The following is a 22775-nucleotide window of genomic DNA, read 5'->3' on the forward strand; positions in this document are numbered from 1 at the left end:
AAACCCAACAAAAACGCACCCCAGACAACCAAACAAGGGCTGAAACCTATACAATACAACGCGCAGACTGTATCTCATGAATCTGGGATTGGTGACTTTGGAATAAGAGGCAAGCATGAGCACATAATTGTGGCACAGCACTTGGCAGAAAGCCACGGTAATTACAAATCCAGGTGAGTTATGGCGCTGATACTCACAGTGGGAGGAAACCGAGAGGGTGGGGAACTTGGCTGACTTTCTCCCAGGGACCCAGCCAAGTCAGGATAAACCCCAATCGTCACCTGGGATGACTCTACTGTTCCCCGCCCTGACTCCTCAGCTGATCTGGCCTTCTGGGGAGCCTTGCCCACCTGCTCTCCTAACTCCGACGTGGCGTACACGCACACATGCACGTGCCCACACCACACACACACACCCCCCCTTGAGAACAGACCGGCTCTGACTTTGCTCTTGCAGCCCCGGCGTGCATATGCTGGCACAAGGTCACAGTTACATTTAGACCTGACCACCTCACTGTGAAGGAGCTGGGAAACTGGCTGACTGAGGAGATCCACAGACACTATGGGAGAGGTGGCTGACGACACTCCAAAGTGGAAGGACTATTCGGTGGTGAAGCTTTAAGTTAAATCGGGAAGGGGGCATGATTTCCAAACCAAAGCACAAAGAAACAGGGCTTAAAGATTAGAAAAGATGGAAACAACCTCAAAAGGTTACTGAGGTCTTCCTCAGCTTTCACACAGAATCCAAGTAAACAGATGGGATTGTCTCTGTTTTTTAAACCCCTTTGTGGAAGGGGAACCAGCAAAGGTCTCAGAGGCCACTGAGTACAATGGCTTGCATGTTGCAGAGTCCAGTCTACACGGCTGCTGGAGAGAGTCACTCCCAAGCAGCTGAAACCTGTCCTCATGCGTGACTGGGGGGGTCCCTGCAGGAGGCGGCAGCTGTGGACAGCAACGCCTCAGAGCAGAAACTAGAGCAGAGGGAAGCCCAAGGTGGGTGATGGTGAATAGGAATCGGGCCCTTTGCACCTGGGTCCCAGTGTCAAAACATGCAGGAACGTGGCAGCTCCCTAGGACTTGGGTCATGAATTAGGAAGCGAGGGCCTCCGCAATGATCCTTTGTGGACACAGTACAGGTTCCCCAGGTGCTTGTAGGCCAAAGAATGGCACCTGAGCTCCGGAAGCTAGCCAGCGTCAAGCAAGGTGACCTCCATAAACTGTCTCCTCCATAAACTTAGGCTTCTCTTACTCTACTTCCCTGTGTTCTCCCATGATATTTAGCAAAACCTTTTGGAAAGACTCTTTAAATGTGGTCCAGAATGCAGATGATACCCACTTGGGGACCAGAAGAATCGTAGTAACAAGACTTTCAGTTCTTACGTCAGTTCCTCATACAAGGTCCCTATTGCCCCAGTGTAAATTCTACCTCCTCCCCGTTCCTTCCAACAGATACTCTCACAGCATCCTTTGAAGACACTTATAAAGATGTGTGTGTGTGACAGACACACACACACACACACACATACACACACAGGGAGAGAGAGAGAGAGAGAGAGAGAGAGAGAGAGATCCGCTTCCCTCCCTAAACTGTAAATTTACAAGGACAATGCTACGTTCACTTTACTCACTGGCTGTAATTTCCAATTATCCCCCAGTCCTGGAGGAGTCAGAGATGACCAGTCCAGGAAACTTCAAGTAAGGCCCCCAGAACACTGTGGCAGCCACAGATCTCCCTGGGTTGTCTGGGAGGGCTTCATGGGACCCTGATTAGACTGGAGCACACTGGCTATCTGGGCCTGCCTTCGGATCAACCTTCCATCAGACCAGGAAGGTTATAGGAAGGCCCTGTGATATGCCTAAAGAAGGTCCCCTGTATTGCCTGGCCTCGCTTGGAGACTCCAGGCCGGTGGAATAGCTCTCGATTTCATCAGGACCTGTGGGACCCAGCCCTCAGCTCTAGGTTCTGGGAATCCAGCTGTGACGTCAGAGTGCTTCAAGTTCCCCCAGAATCCCTCTAGACATTTAGAAACCCCAGATGCAAGTGGCCACTGTAGGACAGAGTCCTATGGGAGCAAATCTAGAGCAGGCGGCTAGGACACAGTTTCAGGAACCTGAGAGTGATTTCTGATTCACAGGGATCCCTGCCCCCCCACCCCCCACCCCAGATTCCTTCCAAAGAGCTGGATCTCCCAGAAGACCTGACTCAGTGCTTCTACCCTCCCCATCCCCAAACAAAAGGGCAGGACTATTCTGCATTTCACTGTCTTCTCTATAAAGGTATGAGCGCTATGCTACAGACAGAATGCTATCATTTTACTCATTACCTGCTGAAACTTCAGGCAAGTCTTCTCTTTTCCAAAGTGCTCTTCTCATGGATAATACTGACATCTTTGTGTTCTTCGAGGCTGTAAAATGCTGGTGTCCTATGATGCCATACAAGCAAGGCGTGCTACATATACACCTTTCCCTACACAAAGAGGGAGATGGTCCCGATAGCCTGTACAGCACTGCACTCTGCCAGGCACTCAGTGATGCTTCAGGAGGACAAAAATGGGATGAGACATGCTGCTCAGAATGAATCAATCAAACACTCAAACGTCACTCAGCTAAATGGCAAAATGAAACTTGCCAGAGTTCAGCCAGGAGCTGCATGCACCCCCCCCCGCCCCAGTCATGTCTCCTCCGGACCTCAGTCCTGAGTCAGAGCAGCGGGCCCCCCCACTCTGCCACACAGCCCCACCTTATCCCTCAGACCCTGGGGACGGCAGGCCAGCCACACTTCTTAAGTCATATTTAGAGGCAGGACTGGTGTGAAGTCAGTCAGCGGGGGGTTAGAGAGTTGGGAGTTGGTAGCACACTGTCACTCTTCCTGTTCACTATTCTTTTCAGGACGTTCCCTCATTTTGTTCCTAAAAGCTGGCTAATCTGAGCTCGAGGAGAACTGACAATTTCAGTCCTGTTTGTTTCCTTACGAACTATGTTGCTCAGGAAGGAAAATGTGTAGCTGCTTTTCCTGAAAGTTTCACTGGAGAAGGTCTGCAGGCATCTTTAGGCACCAGAGAGACCGTCATCGTCCTGGAATTATGGAGGGGGCTGGGAGGATGGCCTCGGACTGGCCCTGGAATGGGATGAAAGTCTCTAACTCTATATGCTTTCTACTCCAGCACGTCAATGTATCATGGACTATAAGGTCTAGGGTAGCTCCATCCAAAGGAAATATAACGCAAGCCACAAATGGGAGCCACGTATTTTATATTATATAATAACTAAATTTATATAATTTTATATCATTTAAAATCTTCCAGTAGTCACAATAAAAAGCAAAAACAGTCACAATTAATTTTAATATATTGTATTTCACCCAATATGTCCAAAATGTGATCATTTCAATATGTAATCAATATAAAGATCATTGCGCTACTTCACATTTTTTGAACTAAGTCTTTGAAATCTGGTATGTAATTTATACTTACAGTACAGCTCCATTTGAGTCAGCCTCCTTTTGAGCCTGCAATAGCCACGTATGGCCAGTGGCCACAGGATGAGACAGCACAGCCTGAGAAGCAGGTCTCACCTCTCCGCTGTGGTCCCCTGCACGTCCCTGCTGCTCTGCTCACACCATATACTCAGCCCTTTAAAAACTCCTGTGGGGCCCTGAGAGAACCCTACATCTCCTGAGAAGGCCTCCCAGATCACCCCAGGCACTGCTCCCACCTCAGCTTCCGCATAACTATTTTAGTCAGAAATCAGGCAGGACCTTGAGGCATCTTTCCTCTTATTGTCTTCAGCAACTATTTTCCTTTCCTTTTTTTTTTTTTTGGGGTCATTATTTACTGTTTCATACTCATGGGGCAGCTCCTAAGATTCTCAGGGGCATTGAAACATCTTAAATTCTCTGTGGTTGCTGCCACATGGTACTCAAATATGTGGGGATTGATACAGCTCAATTTCTCATATGATTAAGGAACTAATGAAATCATCAGAATGTGAGAGCTGGCACAATTCCACAGAGACTTCTATATACTCATTAATGCTACGAATAACCCAACACGTACACAGCCCTCACCATGGGCCAGTTCTAGGTGATCTACCTAAATGTCAACCTGTCTAAGCCTTGTAAAGCTCCATGACTAGATTCCATCATCATCTCCATCTTCCAGATGAGGAGACCAAGGCAGAGTTTATGTAACTTGCACAAACTCACACAGGTAAATGGCAGAACTGGGATTCAAATTGGTTCTGGTTCCAGAGTCTAAGCTGTTAATCATCATGGTATAGTGCCTCTCAACCCAGAACAACCACAAAATGTATTTTTTTACACCCTACTTATCAGTATATAACTTACGAATCAAAGGCTTTCAGCCAGCGTATTTCCTTATATAAAAAGAGTTAACTCAGAAAATGCAAACAGAAGTAAACAATAGGAGAGACATGAAATTCCTGGTCCCAGAGGATGTTTCTCATAAATCCTCTTTAAATAAAGAACAGTACACTCTTCCCTTCAAAGGGTATAAAACTGGGGAAAACTGGCAACAAGTAAGTCTCGAAATTTGGGACTTCCTTTCATTCAGGACGTCCATTTCAAGGGATTTACTCTAAGGAAGTAATTACAGGTGTGTGTCAAGAACTTAACTATAAGAATGGTCATTACAATATTGTTGATAATAGCAAAATTAGAAACAACCAAAAATAGGGAGGTTGAAAATAAAAAACAAACCATATTTACACATGATAAAATGAGTATCTAGTGGTATGCTGATAAACCAGGTCTTTGAATAAAACAAAAACCCTTGATTTGTGGAGTCTGGTGACGTCCTTAGTATAAATACTCCCACAGTGGCTGAGCTCAAGGTACCAATGGCTGAACCATCTGCTCTCAAACTCCTGAATAGTTAACTGTCCCACCCTGAGCTCAGCTGGCACAGTACTGAAAGCATCCACAAAAACGTCATGAAACTTGTTTAGTGGGTTACTTGAAAAAAATTTACAACACTGTCACATCATATTTCTGGAAAAGATACACACGTGGAAAAAAATTAAAAGGATATATTCGAAGTGTTAACATGGTTCTCTCTAGGTAATGGGATTTTATCTTCACTTATCTATATTTTCAAATGTTTTCCCAATGTTTATGTATGATTGTGCTAGGCAGAAAGAAATAAATCAAGGTTCTCTTTCCCAATAACAATAATTTTGAAATGACCTATCTTTGGAGGCATGTCTCAAAAAAAAAAAAAATCTCTGGACCTGCTCATGAAAGCAACTGCACAATTAGAAGCCTCAGGGATGAGGAGATCCCCAACACCATGAAAGCAACAAAGGCTGAGGAGGTAAAACCTGTGGCCCTAGCCCCGAGCACACTGGTCTCACAGGGGAGAGGGGTAGGCCGTAACTCTCCTGTGGGGTGAATTATACCTCCCGGAAAGGAAGGGAGGGATGCAGGGAGTGCAGCTGTGCAAACTCCAGGACAAGAATCTGTCTGTACAGTCTGATTCCGGAAAGATCTGTTTCTTAACCCAGGGCTCTTCCTCATCTCTTCTCACCAAATTTTAGCCATTACATTAAATCAGTACCAACTGTCAAGTGCAATTCTTGTCTACAGCGAAACCCTTTGTAGTCACTAAAAAGATCCTGGAAATGCATCTACACAGTAAGATGTTCTGAAGATTAAGTGAAATCATGTTTTAAAGCAGAATATATTTATAAATATGAGCCCATTTATTTTAAAAGGGGATAAACATAGAAAAGGATACATTAAGTGATTAAGTAGTTGTTAAGAGGTAGTTAGGATTACGCTAAAAAGTTATGCTTTTATGGTCTTTTTTGTTTGCCTAACTTTTGATTTTTTTCTGAAGTAAGCACAGTTACCTTTTAAGAGTCTGAGGAAAACCAACATAAGAGTGAAGGAGTCTTAAATGGGAAGAAGGATGCCCTAACTCGTCCCTGGGGGCTGACGGACTCAGGGAAGATGTAGGTGATTTCCAGTTCCACCCTCCACCCCCCACCCCGTCCCCAGCAAGTAAAAGTGGGTGGGAAGGGCCTCCCCACCTGCTCAAAAAAGAATCCTCAGGAAGCAGGCCACAGACACCCTTGCTGGAGCAGGGGGAAAGGAGAAGGAAGGTGGGGAGGGCAGAGAGAAAAGAGCAAACCAAAAATATGAAGCCCCCTGGAGGGGGGCTGGGCCCCACTCTGGAGTTTGAGTCAATGGGGTCAAGAATCTGCATTTCCAACATGTTCTCTGGTGGTGACCACTCTTGGAGAATGTCTGCTCGAAGTACGGAAAGAAGAGGAGGAGGCATCGCACAGGTGTGTGGCTGACATCCAAAATCTGTGTGGAAGTGGAATGGTTGCAGTTCTTTTTAACAGTGAGGCTTGGTCCCCTTTGGATGGGGAAAGATAATACCCCTTCTTCCCTGGGGGCAATAATGGAGAAGCTAATGGTGGGAGGGCAGACACTGGGACTGTCCTGAGAGCCTGTGACACACCAGGTGCTATAAGATACCAAGCAGATGCCTATAACTAATCCTGCCCCAAGCAGAGCAGGTTCCTGCATACAGAGATGTTTTATGAGGTACTGTTTCAACTGAGCAGCAGAAGGGGTTTTCCTTCTTTTCAATTTGCCAGTTTCCTCACTATGGTCTCCAGGAAAGCAAGAAGAATGTGAAAGGACCTGTTCCATGACTCTTTTACCTGGCTAACGCCAACCTGGCAGCCTCCTGGCTGCCTCACAGGTGTAACCAGGGCTCCCTCTTTCCAGGAAGTGTAACACAGAGGTTGTCAACCTCAAAAAAGGAACTCCATTAGTCACTGAATAGGCCAAGAGGGGGAGCCAAGCTACCCATGTCTCCCATCCCCAAGGAATACACAAGATACTGGCCAAACCGCAGAGAAATGTCCAGAACCTCGGGGGCTGATGTGGGCAGGTCATGGTTTTTACCTAGGCAAATACAGCCTGAAGAGGACCTCCAAAGCTTTGCAAATGTAGGGTTTGCAATGAACGTTGGCTGATGGGATCAGAAGAACGGCTCTCATTAGATTGTTGGTCAAAGTCAAGGGGCAGGCAGGAAGTGACGTCTTTTCACATAACACAGGTCCTCGGGATCTCAACTTCAATACTGGTGCGGCCACGCTCCAATTTTTGTACACTGTGTTTCCCCTCAGAGAAGAAGAACTCGAGGATGCTTAGGTGATCTTGCCAGTACCTTCTCTCAAATGTTCTTTTACATAACCACACTGGTTGTAATACTAGAAGTGTCGTATGTTTTTTACATTTTTAACTGGTTGAGTGAAAAAAAAAAAAAGAAAAGAGAAAGAAAGAAATCCCTACCATACTTGTAGATCACAAGCTTTCTTTCCCCACAGTGGCAACTCTACCGCATTGAGGCACAGCTGACAATGGTCTGAACCAAGACCGCTACGTTGCTTAGGAACGTAGACGTGCAGCATGACCACCTAGAAGCCCCACAGATATTTAGCTGAGTATGGGTTCTACCTCTAGTATTACTGCTACTGTTGCCATTAGTAGCTAACCTTTCTAAAGCACTCTGTGTGCCTGGTGCTATGCTAAGCCCCTTTACATACACTATCTGAACTAATCCTCACAACAGCCCAGTGGGGTCAGTGCCATCATGATTCCTATCCACTCTCTCCCAGCATCCAGCCCACGGCTGGCAGGCAGTCAGCACATAAACATTTGTCAAATGAATTAAAACACTGTGTTACATAAACACCAGTGATGTTCAGAAATGGAATGACAATACAAACTGGAAAAAAAAATGGAATGACAAGAATGCATTTCATTGATTCATTTCCACCTAAAAGGGTACACTTCACAAAAAGAGACAAGAAAGAAAGAGGGGGAAAGTGACCTTCGGAATTGAACCAGAGGGGAAAACATGGATAGACATTTACTAGGAACAACATGCAGAAGCTGCTCTGCGAGAGACACAGATGTGACTATAGTCTCTGCCTTCTGTGGTCTGGGGACAGAACAGTCGCTCAAAGCAGACCAGGCAGGTCCAGACCCCAATGGGTCCAGGCAATGCAGTCACCCCCCAGAACCACAGATCATTCCAGCCAGCACCCAGGTTCCAGCTTGGGGTCAGCTTCTACCCTCTCAGTTGGGTCAGCCGTGCCTTTGTCTCTCTGTAAGAGAAACTGCATGCCCAGGAAGACACAGATGGAGATGCGGAAGCAACACTGGAAAAGGGCTCTAGGTCTGACCCTGCTACTAAATGGCTGGATCTCAGTTTCCGCCTGTAGCAAAAGAAAAGACCTATCAAATAATCTCTAAGATTGCTTCCAGTTCTAACTTCCCATGGCCTCTTCTGCTTGAGAAGCCCCTCTCAGCTTTTAGACCCGTGCTCTTTCTAGGGCACGGAAAAGCCAAGGCAGAGGGCAGGCCGTGCAGCCACTCACACTCACTGAAGACAAGCAGTGCTTCAAAAGGACAGGCAGTTTTTTTATGGCAGAAGAGAAGCACCAAGATTCAAGAGGAACTTCACCAAGCTGAATACTAAAAACACCACTCCAGACTAAGGGAGGCCTTTGTTTGGGCTCAGAAGTGAATCCCCCATGTTCACAAAGAAACAAAAACAAAAAACCAAAAACAGCAACAACAACAACAAGCTTTTATTTTGCATAAAAACACAGAGTCCAAGTTTCTATCTTTTTATCTCAGGTTAGGACTTACCAACCTGCAGCGCATGGAACCCCTGGGGTGACATGCCTACAGTATGATCAGTGATTGCTGGACACACAGTTGTATCAAAAGAACATATCTGGCTTCCATTTTCAATCTCCCCCCACCCCAACCAAATTCATGCGCTCCTATTTCAAACAGGCTTCACTATGACTGGAAGGCAGGGAGTAAGTGATATCCCTGTCACTACTCACTAGTTAGAGAATCAAGTGTGGGAACAAAAGCATAAGGTTGGGGACAGTATGTGTGTGTGGAAATTCTCTCCATATTAAGCTATATCCCTAGGAGGCAGAGAAAACCAAGAGATATAATGGAAAAACACACATGCTAAATGGTTGATTCAATTTTCATAGTGGTAAAGGCACTTCCTGGAAGATAAAGAAATAAAGAGGTATGTTTACCTCAAGGTCTCTGACCCTTGCATGCTGAACTAAAGTAAACAAAGGTGAATGTTACTTTTGTTCTTCTCTGAGGTTACCAACACCTTGCTAAAGGAAGTTGGTGTCATGGTTTCACACATTAAATTCAGTTTAGAAAATGAGCTGTATTAATTCATGGGCCAAAGAAGGGATATCCACACACAATCATAAGATTCCTGCTTAGCGACTCTGGGAAAAGGCAGGGGAGAAAAAGAAAGTACAGATGAAGATGACTTGGGATGCCCTGTACATCCCCGTAACCCTTACCCCTACCCTGTGATGTCAGACCCAACTGCCCCTGTGATGAAAGAGCCATGGGAATGTGATCCCGGCACCTCTCCCGTGAGCTGATTCAGCCTGGGTAAGTCACCACCCCTTCCTCTCTTCACCTCTGAGAGACTCAGGCTCTTGAACCACGCACTGTCTCACAGTCTAAACGGAGAGACGTGAAGGCACATAGGCTGGAGATGCAAAAAGGACAAAGATGCAACAGTAAGCAAGTATAAATGAACGCCATGCACACTGTGGAGAAGCAGAGGAGGGCGGTAGTCAGGAATGGTTTCCAAGAAGGGACTTCTGTCCATATACCCAAAGTTAATTACAAGTTGACTAGAAAATTAATAGGTTCTAAAACTGGCTTCCAACTACCAAGGCCTGAAAAATCTCTAGGTTCTGTGATCTAAGAAGTCACAAATTCCAGTCTGCAGCACGTGACTTAGCAACCCTCCAGGTGACTTGAAATCCTTTTTGTCACTTGGAAACAAGTTGCTTTTTAAAATTTTAAGGTCACTAAAAAAGAATCCAGAATGCACCCACTTCTTTAGGTACAGGGGGACGTCGAAGTAGCCAAAGAAATCCTGAAACTTCCCACAGAGCGTGACATCAGTGATTAATCACCCTTCAGACACACACGTGCCATTATTTCATGTTTGGCGATTTTTCACTTCCAAAAACGCTGTTATAAATGTACTTGCTGTCCTTCTTCCTTCTTACCCATCTCTATTTCCATCCTACCCTTGGTTTTCAGTTTTTCTGCCCTTCAACACTAATTTCAAGGTAGGGAAGGAAGATCACCTACCATCAAACCCCCTTGCCACGCCCATGCTCAACAGAACCAAAAACTGGAACAGAACACAAGAGAGTAGCCTTCCTCACTTTTTCAAACCCAAAGACAAGCTCCACTAACTTCATCCATATTTTTCTTAAATACGATCTTTAAAGGCCACACAGGTACATCACTAAATCCCTGACTCTTTCCCTAGTGTTAACAATTACAGCCACTTAGGATTCACCAGAGCAAGTCCACGATAGCTTAGCTTTGTGTCAAAAATAACCAGAATATTCTGCGTCCTCTTGGTTCCTTTTTCGCAGACTTGAGAAGGAGGTGTCCTTTAAATGCTGAGTGACTGGAAGCCAGTTAGCCAAGGCCCCTTAACTCAGGAACCACAGGAGTGAGTTCTGAACCATTAGCCTCACAGTGTTGTCTGTACAACCAGAGAAACTGGTTTAACTGAAGAGGGAGGCCAACGTCCCTGGCACAGATGCCCTGCACTGCCATCAGCCTCTCAGCCTCTCCCCTGAGCCCTTCTCTGTGTTGCGGCTGGGCAAGCTTCCTCCCATGGAGTTGTGGGCTGTGGACAATGCATTCAAGCTCAGTATAAGACCTTCCCATTTCAGTCTGCTTCTGAATAGATGCCTCCTGGCTGGGCAGGGACTCAGAGCTTTCTCTTCTGTTAGAGCAGACTTTGGGGAGCCCCCGGCAGTGCCCAACACCTCAGACGCTATCACCCTGCCCAGAGGCAGCCAGGAGCTCTTTGAAGGCTGGCTAAGTCATGTCCCCCACCATCTTCCTCAGATTTGAGCCCCGGTTTTCCATCTCCATGCGTTTCAGATCTAGCAAAGTGTAAGGGGTAAAGTGGGAGAAGAGGAGAGGCACCCACCTTTGTTACCCTCCTTTTCCCTTTCAAGCTGCTTCCACTGCTCGGGCCATTTGCCTCCCTCAATCTTCGGCTGAGCGTCGACGGTCTCCTCCAGCTCTGCTCCAGCAACACCCCCTCTCCAAGCCACAGAGCCTGCAGTCACCGCCTTCCCAGTCCTGCAGGCAGGAGGAGACCCAGCAGGCGCCCCAAGTGGGCTGCCTGCCCCCTCCTCACACCACAACACAGAGGGCCGGCCAGAAGCAAAGGCTAAGAGACCCCTGGAGAATTACTTTGTAAGCAAGCTGGGGTTGCCACACATCTGGACTCCAGGAGGCAGCTGCAGGGCCTTTAGATAAGCACCGCCCAAGTTCCCAAATTCTGCCTTTGGACAGGAAACGGACTCCCAAGAAATCCTACTTGGAAATCCTTCACCGTGAAAGCAGCCCAGCCTTCAGTGCAAACCCACCCACTTGGATTCCCTTTGCCCATTTCCTGCTTCCTCTCCCTTTTAATACCCTCTTCCTTCAATTCCCAGCCTTGGTTTTGAGTATTTCTGAACTAGGCTTGGATTTATGTAAGGGTCCCTGGCCTCCTAAAGTTCCTTTTCTCTCTGAATTCTGATTTTTAGAGTTAGCTACTACACAGTTCCAAGCTGTTCTAATTACATGCAGAGATTGAGAGCATCTAATGCTGAGATTATGAACCTTAATGACTTGGGGAAAGGTCCTTCAGATTTAATTAGCTTTTGTAGCCTTATATTTGCTTAGGATAGAGAATCTGTCAAGGCGATGTGTGGGGTGGGCACAAAGGACAGTGGTCACTTGGATGAAGTTTATTTACCAGTAAGTCCCAGAGAATTCCATGGAGACATTATTAGGCTAGGATGGGTACAGAGACTGGGGCACTGCAAATAGGGGTGGAGGCGAGACACCCAATAGGTGAAATTTTAAAAGGGCCTATATCAAGCGAGAGCCTAAATTCTCACTTCTAACTACACAGAAACAGAATCTCCCCCTCCCTTCAAGCACAGGTGTCAAAGTGACATGAATTGCCTTAGGAACATCTGTTAACTCTGTCTAGGAAGGGCTCGATTTCTTTTCCAGGATAGACTATACACATTGATAACCTTCCTTCTGTCATTCTTCTCACCATCTTATTTTGCAGGCTGATTTTGGCGAAATTAGTTGCTTCCTGCAAGTCTCCTCCACAACACTAAAATTAGCAGAATAATTAAATACAGTCCTAATTGGGTACACAGAGAGTTCTTGGTTAATTAATGAGCCAAGCTACGGCCCAGAGCTGCAAACTCACGCTGGCCTGCCAAAGTCCAGGCAGAGAGAAGCCCTCTCCAGTCCCCAAAGCAAGTTGTCACTTGGCAAAAATAGTTCCTGGTGTAGAGGCAAGTGTCAAACACATTCCCATGGCTAAGAGTCATCGGTTAAGCCCGTGGCTGAGGTCCCTATGTAAATGAGGGCAGGAACGTGTGACTCCGCCACTGCAGGGACGCGCACAGCTCCAAGTGGCCTCCTCGCGCCCCCGTCCCCGCGCCCCTCCCCCGCAGGCTGGCGCCCCACATCCAAAGTCGCGGGAAAGTAACCGAGCTCCCAAACGGCAGCTCCGCATCCCAGTCAGAAGCTGCCTGGGAGGAGCGCGCGCCCCGCGTCGCGCTGCAGGACCCGCCGGGAACACAGCCGGGAGCAAACTCTGCCCCCGCCGCGCTCCGCTGCCCGGACCCCGCTCTTCCCGCACCCCACCCGCCTCCCAGCACCGCGGCCGCCCCGGCTCCGGGGCCGGCAGCCACTCACCCCCGCACGGGAAGCAGCAGCAGCACTTCGCCAGGAGCCACCCCACGCAGGGACCTCGGGGGTACGCGCGCTCGCCGCCCCTCATGCTGCCGCGCGGCCCCGGCGCTCCCGCATGACCCGGGTGCCGGCAGCCGTGGGGGCGCAGCGGGCAGGCCACCTCGGCGCCGCCAGCGGGCCCGGCTCGCAGTCTCGCGTCCCTCCACCGCCCCTCCCGCGGCCGCGCTCGGACTTGCTGGGAGCCGGGGCCACCTCGGGGCGGGGGGCGGGGCGGAGGGGTGGGGCGTGCCGGGGGCGTGGCTCCGAAGTCCCGCTGTGTGCCGGCTCCTGGCGGCGTGGCCCAGGGCCTTGGGCAGCTGGTGCGGCCGCTGCGCCCGGGCTGGGGCGCGCCAGGGGCGGAGGCGCGTCCACACACCAGGCACAAAACAGGTACCCTCCTGTAGCGCCGCTTCCACTCCTCTGAGGCCGCCACCGTCAGCTCTGCCTTAACAGATACGATCCGATGAGGCCGGAGACGTGGGAGACCAGCAGATTTAGAAGGTTCAAGACTCAGTAGCACGGGCTGCAGAGCAACGGAGCCAGTGCGCCACAGCTATTGAGCGCGTGTGCCGCAACTACTGAAGCCCGGGAGCCTAGAGCCCGTGCTCTGCAACAAGAAGCCACCTCAAAGAGAAGACCATGCACCACAACGAAGAATAGGCCTCTGCTCTCCACAGCTAGAGAAAGCCCGAGTGCAGCAAGGAAGACCCAATGCATAGTGCTTTTTCTCTAACAGGTTCGCCCCCTCCTCCTCAGCCTCCGTACATGGACAGCACCCTCTGTGTTGAAAAAACCTTCACCTACCCTTTTCTTTCCTTCTTTTCAATATTTAATGCTAACAATAATAGTGCCTCCCCTTTTTATTGGCTCTGGGGCAGTAATGATGTTGTGTGAAAGCTCAGCATTGGAAAGAAACCATAAGACCGAAGTTCAAAGCTGTGTTGTCACCTAGTAGCTGTCTGACCTTAGGTGAGTCATTTCACTTTATCTTCAGTTTCCTCATTTAAAAAATAAATAAGGAAGGAAAAAGAATTCCCATGGTACAGGATTGCTAAGGGAATTTTAAAAGACATATCCATGAAGTAGCTGTTGGATGTTTTATAGTTCCAGTTGAGTGAGTATCTACAGAGAAACGGCAGACCACCTTACTTGTGGAGGAAGATGTCCATTCACTCCCCTAACCACACTCAGTGGGTCTATCATCCCTTTACTTAAATCCCTGTTTCCTTTGTAAGTCTTTTCATATTTCAGGGTCAAGTTCACATCTCCCCTACCCCCTAAGCAGCTCACCTGGACCACACCAACTGGCCCTTCCCATGAACCGCTGTGTTTATCACTCACAAAGCAACTCTCCCACTCCTTTCTGTCCAGATTTAGGGGAAGAGATGGCAAGAAACATACAGCACTCATAGAGAGAGCCCATTCATCAGGGGGAAAAAAAAAAAAGGAAGCTTGCGAGAGGAATAAAAAGCAGAAGCTTGATTGCTCAATTCCCACAGAAAGACAGCTACAGAATAAGACTTCTAGGAGTTACCAGGATTTGAGGCTTCCTTTCTCAGTTTGAACCATGCTTAGGTTTTGTGCCTTATTTATCTGTGTTTCAGCACCTGCCACATGGTTGGAACATAGTAGAGGCTCAGTAACTACAGTAGCACAACTTTGTGAGTAACAACAGCTAGCATTTATTGAGCATTCATCTGTGCCAAGCAGTTTCCCAGTTGCCTTCTCTACATCAGCTCATTTATCCACACCCCAAAGCCTTATAAGATAGGGTCCTCTTTTAAATCTGAAGAAACTGAATGAATGAATGATGATAAGGCTTCAATGATTCAACTCTAAAGAGAAACTCTAAAAAGCTTTACCACATAGGAAGAGCAGAACCGAAAGTCAAAATCTAACTTCTAGGTCTACCACTGCCATCTCCCTGATGGTCTCTCCTGGCAGGTGTTATATAAGAATCTCATGTCGAGCAGGAAACGTGCCCCTGGTGCTCCACATAAGAAACAGAGAAATGAAAGTCCAAATTGCTCATGCAGCCCCACCCCAGATTCCTGAATTCACTGATCATCCTATTGGTCAGTCTCATCTTGACAGCTTGAATTACGGCAGGATATTTATCCCGGGTTCTAGTTCTGACCTGTGGCAACCAGTCTAGTTCTCTTTTCCATATCACCAAATATAACACCCATTTTGCTGTTCTTGCAAGCCCAGAGCCGAAAATGGCCAGGACCTTCAGCCCTTCTAAAAACGAGCTTTGTTTGCTTGTGATCCACTGCCTGGGTGCTATGATGCAAGAGCACAAGGGAATCAATGTCCATATTTGGCCTACCCACCAATCCACTTCTTTGAATACTTTTGGGGCATTCTGATAGGAATTCAAAAATGCTTCAAAAGTGCTTGATGAGTAACCAGCTCCTCTTTTACTTAAGCCTACCTCTGGGGCTTTGTGTTTAAGTGACACTAGATCATCTTTCCATCATAATCTTTTGTAAGAGGCTGACAACATCATCTTGTAGAAACTGGCTTGAATTAGATGTCTGAGGAAGACTCGGCCCTTGCTTCAGAAATCAGAGTACCAGAAACTATTAGGTAAAAAATAAGCTACAAGGATATATTGTACAACACAGAGAATATAGCAAATATTTTATAACAACTATAAAGGGAGAACAGCCTTTAAAAATTGTGAATCACTATATTGTACACCTGTAACTTCTATAATATTGTATAACTATACTTCAATAAGGATCAGAGTACAAGTAGACCCTAAAGTAGTCTTAGTCTCCATGAAAAGGATCCATCAGGCATGTTTCCACTGGTTCTTATAACCCAGGAATACATCCTACTGTCAACTTAAAGGCATAAAGCCACTGGGAACACCTACCCATCTTAAGTTGATATGGTCAGCACATTGGGGCCATGCTGGAGACTGGTTAGGCATCAATAACCCAAGAGTCCCACTGCCATCCTTGTGTTCCTTCCAGAAGGATACCAGTGATGTCTACAACCAGGCGAGGAAGTCTTGAACACTACTGGGACATTGACTGATTTCAGACCAATTCATTTCCTCAGCAAACACTTACTGAGGGCCTACTATGTGCCAGGCTCTGTTCTAGGCACTGGGTCTACATTCATGAACAAAAACAATCCCAGCCCTTGTGGAGCTACCCACTCGGACAGACGCAACACGAATGTGAAAGATAAGGAAATCAATGTCAGATATTTGACCAAGTTTTGAGTTGGGGGGGTTTAAGTAAAAAGGTGCCTGAAACCTCTAACTTACATCTAGATGCTTTAATTGTCCTCAGGACAATTTGGAGGGGATGGTAGGGAAATGGTTTTTAAACACAGAAGCTTATTAGAACCTTCAGGACAGCTTTTCTAAATTCTAGGCATTAGTTTTTTTGTTTGTTTGTTTTAAGGTTCTCCAGGTGATTCCAGGCTGGAACCAAGTTTAAGAACCATTTAGGACTTCTCTGGTGGTCCAGTGGTTAAGAATCTGCCTGCCAATGCAGGAGACACGGGTTTGATCTCTGGTGCAGGAAGATCCCAGATGCTGAGGAGCAACTAAGCCTGTGCGCCACAACTACTGAGCCTGCGCTCTAGAGCCTGCATGTCACAACTACTGAAGTCCATGTGCCTAGAGTCCATGCTGCAGAAGAAGAGAAGCCACCAAAATGAGAAGCCCGTGCACCGCAGTGAAGAGTAGCCCCCATTTGCCACAACTAGAGAAAGCCTGCACGCAGCAACAAAGACTCAACACAGCGAATAAATAAATAAATAAATTTATTGCAAAAAAAAAAAAAGAATCATTTATGCCTGCGTCTTCCTCCCCCCATCCCTCTCAGGATTCAGATTAATTCACTTTGGGTGAGGCTGGGCATCAGTATTTTTTAAAGTTCCCCAGGTGTTTGTAAGATGCAGCACAGTTTGAGAACCATTGTGTGGTATGGTGGTTCTCAAACCTGCGTGTGCATCAGAATTACCTGGATAGGGACTTAAAACACAGATTACTGGGCTCCACTCCCAGACTTTGTGATTCAGTAGGTCTGAGGTGGGGCCTGAGGATTTGCATTTCTACAAGTTCCCAGGTGATGTTGATGTTGTTGGTACAGGGACCGCAGCTTGGGAATCACTAGGTAGAGAAATCTCCCCCACCTGTTTGCAATATACACCCCCTTCTTTTTTGTAACAGCACCTTGATTTTGCTTTGAGGAACCAACCCTCCTCCATTCTCAGCCCATGTTTTGGGATGTAGTTGACATCCTCTCTCCGTGCACCCTCCACTCCAAGGATGGGCCCATGTCCTGGGCTTGGCCAGCCAGCCACAGGGACTGTTCAGATTTAGCAGATGACCCAATTTCAGCCAATGACCATAAACTGGAGAACTTTGCAAGAACTACCAGGAAAGCAGCAGTCCCTTCCCAGAAGATTTCTAAGTTGGTGGAATGTTAACCTAAAGCAGCTTGAGGCCATCCTGCCACAACCACTAAGGCAGAAGCTGCTTAAGAATAAAGCCAACATGGAGGAAAGCGATGAAATGAGTAGTAGGTGTGTGTGTGTGTGTGTGTGTGTGTGTGTGTGTGTGTGTGTGTGGATGACATCACCTGAAAACATTTTTCCCCAAAGTCTTCTCTATGCCTCGACCTTATCTGAGCCCCCCAAATAAACATCTTTTTTTTGTATAAGACAGTTGAATGTCTATCACCTCAAGGATTCCACCACACCCACTCCCAAAGTTCAGGCTAAGAACCAATGAGCTATAGCAATGTCTTTAGAGTGTTTCTAATTTCCAAACAGATGGTTGAGTCTCATTCTTATTTTTGGCAGAGTTTGTCTTCAGTGATACCTCCAGTCAAAGTCTATCTTACGTGAATTAGGCTCTCTACCTACCCATGTGTCCATTTTATCTCATCTCCACTTCCCACAACAGTGAACACCAAAGAATTCCTGCTGTTATCAGCCTGCAGACATACTGGGCCTGGTATACCACAATGCTGGGCTTGGTACCAGGGACTAGTGGGTCTGCCCTCTGCCCCCAAGTTAGCCACAGGCTTCAGGAATGCTGGACCATGACCTCAGGCGTCTGCCCTTCTCACCGACACGTGTCCAATTTTGTTCTTTAGACTTATTCTCCACAGATGTATAGGAACTTTGAGTTTTTCAAAATCACATTTATCCAGATTTCCTAGTGAGAGCTCAGCCCAGAGACAGAAGGCAATAGCAAATGTGCCCCAATTCTGGCCTGGAGATTCCTGTGAGAACCTTCTTAGAGCAAAAAGCAGTACACGCCTCCCATGGAACACGCCCAGAGAGGGCTGTGGGCACGGTTTCTGGTGACTGTGGACAGCTCCACCTTCCTTAGCACCCCCTCAGCCAGTCACTTACCTGCCTTTTCCGCCAGCAGTACATCTCACTTCTGGCACCCACTCCCAGATTCTGACCCAGATTCCCATCTAGAGCTTTTTAAAAAAGCTCTGCAGGTGATTTTCACATGAAGTCATGGCTAAGGACCACGGAACCTGGGACTCTGGGATTACTTCCTGCATGGTAGATACAGAGTTTAGGGAGCAGCTGGACTCAAATGTTTTCACTTTCTCAAACTGTGACAGCTGATCCTTTGACGCATTCCCCCACGACCTGCTAGCTCTCCAGTTACGAACGGCATGCTCCTTAATCCTCATCTTCCCTGTGCAGACTTCTGGCCTGTAAACTGCCTGATGGCTGATACCAGGGTGGTTCATAATCTTCCCCAAATTATCCTGTCCTGGCCTCCATTTATGACTGTGGCTTCAAACTCTGAGGTTCGTACCAGGTGCTGATCATTTATTCAACAAAGTTAGCTTCTGAATATCTACTGTCTGCAAGTGACTAAGCTAACCCGTGTATGGGAGTTTATATGGGAAACTTACATGAGAAACATAAATTGAATAAGACTGTTCCCTGAGCAAAGACAAAGAAGCACAAGGTGAGTTCTAGGAAAGCGGTTGGTTCAATTTTTTTTACGGCAGAAAAAGGAAACTAGAGGCAGACCAAGACCGAAACATAAAGTAGAGGTTTCATCCTTGTGTGAAGAATCATCATCGTCAGTGACCAGAAACACTTAAGATTAAAAGAAAGGAGGTGCAATGTGTACGTTGCTTCTATATTTAATTTGAACTCCAAATATGTCTTTCAAAATGGTATAATGTCCATGTAGATAACCATCCCCAGGGTATATGTGTTTATTTAATACTAATGTCTACAGAAAAAGCACAATTGCCACCATTATGCATAGTAATCTCTTCTCCTATGTTTAGTGTGGTCTCACCCCTGCACCACTGCTGGCCCCGTGGGTGTCTCCATCCACCCAGCAACAGCTCCCAGACGCCAAGGACCAAACCACCACTGAGCTCGTCCTACCTGTTTTCAACTATGCCCTGTAAATGTGTCCCTCCCTCCCTCTCTGCCTGCCCAGCTGACCCCTGTCTACCTCCTTCTGACTGTCTCACTTATGCTCAAAAAGTTAAGCCCTGGCTCGCCCTGCCAACACCCTCTGTGTTTCAGGAAGGAAGTGTCACTGATCACTCTCTGGACTGAACCAAGCCCCAGGTAAGGGTGGTCCAGGCAATGGTGAGAAGGCTGTGGGGTTCCACAAAGGACCCGGGTGCCTCCCCAGAACAGCCAGGGCTCATGGTCTTCTGGGGGACAGTGAGGTGGAGCTGCAGATAGCCAGGACAGGTTCGTGGAGATCCGAGCTCAGGAGAAGACAAGCTATTTATCAAAGTGAGAGATGACTGCAGCTGGAGTTACTAAAAACAAACCACTCCAGGTTTTATCTACTTCCAAAAATGTTCACTTCTAAGTAGGTCAAAGTGTTCCCAAAGTAGGGCAGTAAGAAGTGCCGGTCTATCACTTTGACTGAGTTCCAATTTGGGAAGGCTTGCCCTTGCTCAGTGTCCACTAAGAGGGATGGTATTTTCATTCCGACTATCAGTGCCCTCTCCCCTCCCACAGGCAAAAGTAGCAGCTGCAGCAGCATGTAGATTCACGGGTGTGAGGAAGAGGCTTCTGATACATTAAATGCAAAGTGGATTTTGCCTTGATGTAAGTCAGGTCACTTTATAGAAGATTTTATTAATAGGAGGGATGTGGAAGACCCTGCCCATCCTTATATTTCTGAGTTTTCAACCATCCCAGCTTCCCAGGAAGCAGGATTTCAAAGACATTCTCAGTCAGAACTCCTAGCATTAGAACATTATTCCCTATCTCCAACCTCAGGTCCTCCTGATAAAGCTTTGACCAGTTTCCTCTACAGTTCTTAGGGATGGAGGATATACTGGGCCTCGTCCTTCACACAGGAACTCTTTCAGGGGTCCTTGATACGTGGCCCTTTCTCTCTCTCTCCCTCCTTCCTTCCGTCTTTCCTCCTTCCTTCTTATTTCCTCCCTCCCTCCCTCCTCTTTCCTCCTTCCTTCTTATTCCCCCTCTCTCTCCCTCCCTCCCTCCTTCCTATAAATATTTACTGAGAACTTATATGCCAGCTACTGTTCTGGATCCCAGGGATGGAGTAATGAACAAAACAGGCAAAATTCCTTCACTTGTCAGGGACTCTGTTAATAAATACGTCATGTAGTGCCATAACTGCAACGCCGAAAAGTAAAACAGGTAAAGGGGTACACAGCGTGCTGGGAGAAGGTGAGAGTGAGGGAAGACCTCTCTATCAGGTGACGCTCAAGCAGAGACGTGCAGGAAGTGTGGTGACAAGCCGTCCGGGTATCTGATGTTCCAGGCAGAGGGAACTGAGGTGTGGGTGCTAAGTGGGAGAGTGCAGGGCTCAGCTGGGGAAGAGTTCCGTCACGCAGGCTGGTCAGGAGGTGGTACGATGTGGTGGGAAGAATACGTCCCCTCGCCAAGGATGTCCACCCCTAATCCTCAGAAACTGCAAATACGTTACCTTACACAGCATAGGGTACTTTGCAGATGTGATGAAGGCCCTTGGGATGGGGAGGGTATCCTGGACTATGCAGGTGAGCACTATGTAATCACATGAGTCCTTAAGAGCAGAGAACCTTTCCCACCGTGCTCAGAGGGAGATGTGACTTGGGAAGAAGGACTAGAGAGATGCAACATTGCTGGCTCTGAAGATGGAGGAAGGAGCCACAAGCCAAGGAACACGGGTGGCCTCTAGATGCTGGAAAAGGTGAGGAAACAGCCTCTCCCCTAGAGCCCATGTTGGACTTCTAACCTACAGAACTGTAAGAGGATAAACATGTGTTGTTTGAAGCCACTAAGTCTGTGGTAATTTGTTACAGCAGCAGAAGGAAACTAAGACAGAGGAGATGAAGTCAGAGAACAGGCTCTGCGGCAGGTTCTGTAGAAGCCTCCTTGCAGCCACAGAAGGGACTCTGTTGTTACTCGAAGTGTGACAGGAGCTCTGGACTGTTTGAGCTGAGCCTAGGCCTCCTCCCTGCAGCCGGGAGCCAGAAAGGTAATTATCTACGTGCCCACCTGTGTACAAAGGTAGGTACCCATACCTCCTGTGGTCTTCAGGGCCTTGTGGAGAGTAAGGCAAGTGGATATGGCATCAGAACCAGCATTCCCGGCTGATTCTGTTTCTGGGGGACAATGGTGGGGACACCAGGCAGCCCAGTCCTATGCCAAAGGCAAGGACAAGAAAAGGAGCAGGCTGGTCCATGAGTGGACGGCATCTCTGCTCCTGGAGGACAAGCAGCTGGTATTAAACACGGCAAGACTCGCAGACGGAAGGACTCCTCACACTCGTTGCAGGGTTTGGTTCAGACTGCAGTTTCAATCCTACAGGGGTCCTGGAGGAGGTGGAGTTGTTTTCAAGGTCCGAGTGACGCAGGGGAAGACACGGAGGTGGCAAGAGCAGGTTCCTGACCACTGTCTGGCCAAGAGCATCAGAATCCCACTGCTGAGCGCTCCTCCGGCCGAGGACTGAAGGGCTGTCCTCACGACCTTTACGATCCTCTCACCTCTGACCTTCCCTGAGCAGACAGGGTGGGCACACCCCCGGCCGCCAGACCACTATAGCGCTTTCTCTGCTTCCCAAGCCACGTCCAGTGTGTGTCATTTCTGGGTCCCCTGCTCTTTTGCGGGGGAAGTGGTTTCAGCTCAGCTAGCTCCCGTAAAAGAGCACTGCATCATCTTCTCTTCAGGGAACATTCTGTTTTCCGGGGTGACCTCCTCTCTGGCATCTATCCCCAGCTTCTCCCCAGCAGGCACCATCGGTGGCAGCCTCTGCTCTCTGGGGCTGCATCCGAGGCTCTCGCCTTAGCTCTGAGCTCCACCAGCTCTGAGGTGGCTCACGGGGTTCCAAGGAGCAAAGATGCTATTCAAGCCTCACCCTCCCTCCCCTCTGGATAAGAGGCATCATCCTCACGCACGTTTCACAGATTCACAGCGGACACCAGGAGGCACCAGAAGGTGCTGGTGAAACAGGCGTTATGGCATCAGCTGAGTCTCAGCAGGCTGGCTACAGAAAGGAGGGGCCGATCTCTGCGGAGGGTCCCAGAGACATCAGTTCTTTCTCTTGATAACACAACATCTCCCCCTGCGCCAGTTTTCCTTGGAGGCAGCCCCATACTGGGGTGTACTTAGCAGAGGATGTGGCCTGGCCTGACACGTTCCTATTTGAGGCCTTGATTCCAAGCCCTTTGACGTCCTAAATATCAGACAGATGGTAGCTGGTCCCAGGCAGGACATCTCACCCAGAACAAAGGAGGCTTAAGGCCATTTCTAACTGTTTTTGCTGCTTCCTCAGTCTTAAAAAAGGGGGCAGAAAGCATGGACTGGATGGTACTTACATCTCCCTCTTTTTGAAATTGTCCTGGGAGGGCTCCCAGTTGGTCAATAACTATTAAGCCATCTCTGGCGCATCCTAACATAGACAGGTA

At 47.9% G+C, this 22775-nt stretch overlaps 1 protein-coding gene across 5 annotated transcripts in view; it reads right to left on the reverse strand.

The window, feature by feature from the left end:
• Positions 1-22775, reverse strand: part of KALRN (kalirin RhoGEF kinase) — a 653746-nt gene that overhangs the window by 95513 nt on the left and 535458 nt on the right. For 2 of the 5 annotated variants that reach the window (XM_057696219.1, XM_057696218.1), the window contains exon 1: positions 12844-13079. The exons of the other annotated variants lie outside the window; for them this stretch is intronic. In XM_057696219.1, coding sequence (XP_057552202.1) covers positions 12844-12928 — 85 coding nt within the window. In that variant the 5' untranslated portion in view covers positions 12929-13079. Of the gene's footprint in view, positions 1-12843; positions 13080-22775 lie in introns of those variants that run through there. 5 annotated transcript variants of the gene reach the window in all.

This window comes from Hippopotamus amphibius, chromosome 10 (genome assembly GCF_030028045.1).
Source record: "Hippopotamus amphibius kiboko isolate mHipAmp2 chromosome 10, mHipAmp2.hap2, whole genome shotgun sequence".
In the NCBI taxonomy this organism is placed as follows: Eukaryota; Metazoa; Chordata; class Mammalia; order Artiodactyla; family Hippopotamidae; genus Hippopotamus; species Hippopotamus amphibius.